Here is a 1,007-nt window from a genome sequence, read left to right as displayed (position 1 = left end):
TTTGAGCAATATTTTTAATTCAGCTTCCTTTATCTGTTTTTGCAGAACCCTTATTTCGTTTTCAACTGTAGCGGCCTTTAGTCGTTCTTCATTTAATTCCAGATCTGCGAAAAATTGGTTTTCTTTAATCTCCAGTTCTTTCTTTAATATCTTCATTCTTATTTCGTGAAGTTCTTCCTTCATGTCTTGGTCTCGATCTGAGGTTTCATGTGGAATTTGCTGATGCATTTTCTTCAACCTTTTATTAATGCTTTATTAGTTCTGGCGCTATTGTCTTTCTCAATATAGAAACACCAGTTTCCTTAGTAGTTATACCACCAGTAGTATTTCTTTTCTTCTTACATCCTCTATTATTTTCTTCATTGTCTGACGTTTTAGTTTCTCCATTATTTTCTTTGTTTTCATTATTCATTAAGAAATCTATGTCTATTTCTGTGTCAAGTGATCTTGTAGGGCTATTCTGTTAGATAAAGAATGTGTTGTTCATTATTTTATTTCTGCCTTAAAATATGCGTATTGATACATTTACAATATACATACTATCTCCAGATGTATATTATCAACATGTATATTGTTGTTTGTTCCCGTGGAATTCATCTCTATATCTGCAATTGTTGCATTTTCTTTGCAGGTTTCTGTTGAAATCCCATAAAATATTTTTAAAGCTATCTTAAATAAGATAATATATATCTCATACATAACTCTTATAAAATGATATAAAAGTACCTAATGATTGATCACTATCCCATATAGATGGTAGACCTTCTATGGATAATGGCAGCATCGAAAGGATACTTTCTTCAATACCTAAAAAAATCTTAAATACCTAAATGTAACAAATTCTGGTTTCACATCAGATTGATTTAGGGCCGGTTGTTCCATCTTCCGATAAATCTCAGCTTACTTGACAGATTACTATCTATAAGGTAAATTTTATCGAGCAGTTTACCAGCTACTTATATGTGAGCGTTGTTCCATGTTTATTTATCCTATTGGTAGTTACCAGC

At 31.4% G+C, this 1,007-nt stretch overlaps 1 protein-coding gene across 1 annotated transcript; it reads right to left on the bottom strand.

Moving 5' to 3' along the window:
- Positions 1-244: 244 nt before the first annotated feature.
- LOC115241480 lies at positions 245-826 on the bottom strand (the record flags this gene model as incomplete). Its single annotated transcript, XM_029817247.1, has 3 exons — positions 245-460; positions 541-635; positions 727-826. Coding segments are annotated over 3 exons (411 nt in total), but the record flags the coding sequence as incomplete, so codon positions are not given.
- Positions 827-1,007: the final 181 nt, after the last annotated feature.

Source organism: Formica exsecta, unplaced genomic scaffold, assembly GCF_003651465.1.
Source record: "Formica exsecta isolate Colony F162 unplaced genomic scaffold, ASM365146v1 scaffold4971, whole genome shotgun sequence".
In the NCBI taxonomy this organism is placed as follows: Eukaryota; Metazoa; Arthropoda; class Insecta; order Hymenoptera; family Formicidae; genus Formica; species Formica exsecta.
Note: the sequence above shows the minus strand (reverse complement) of the source record. Positions and strands in the feature narration are given on the sequence as shown.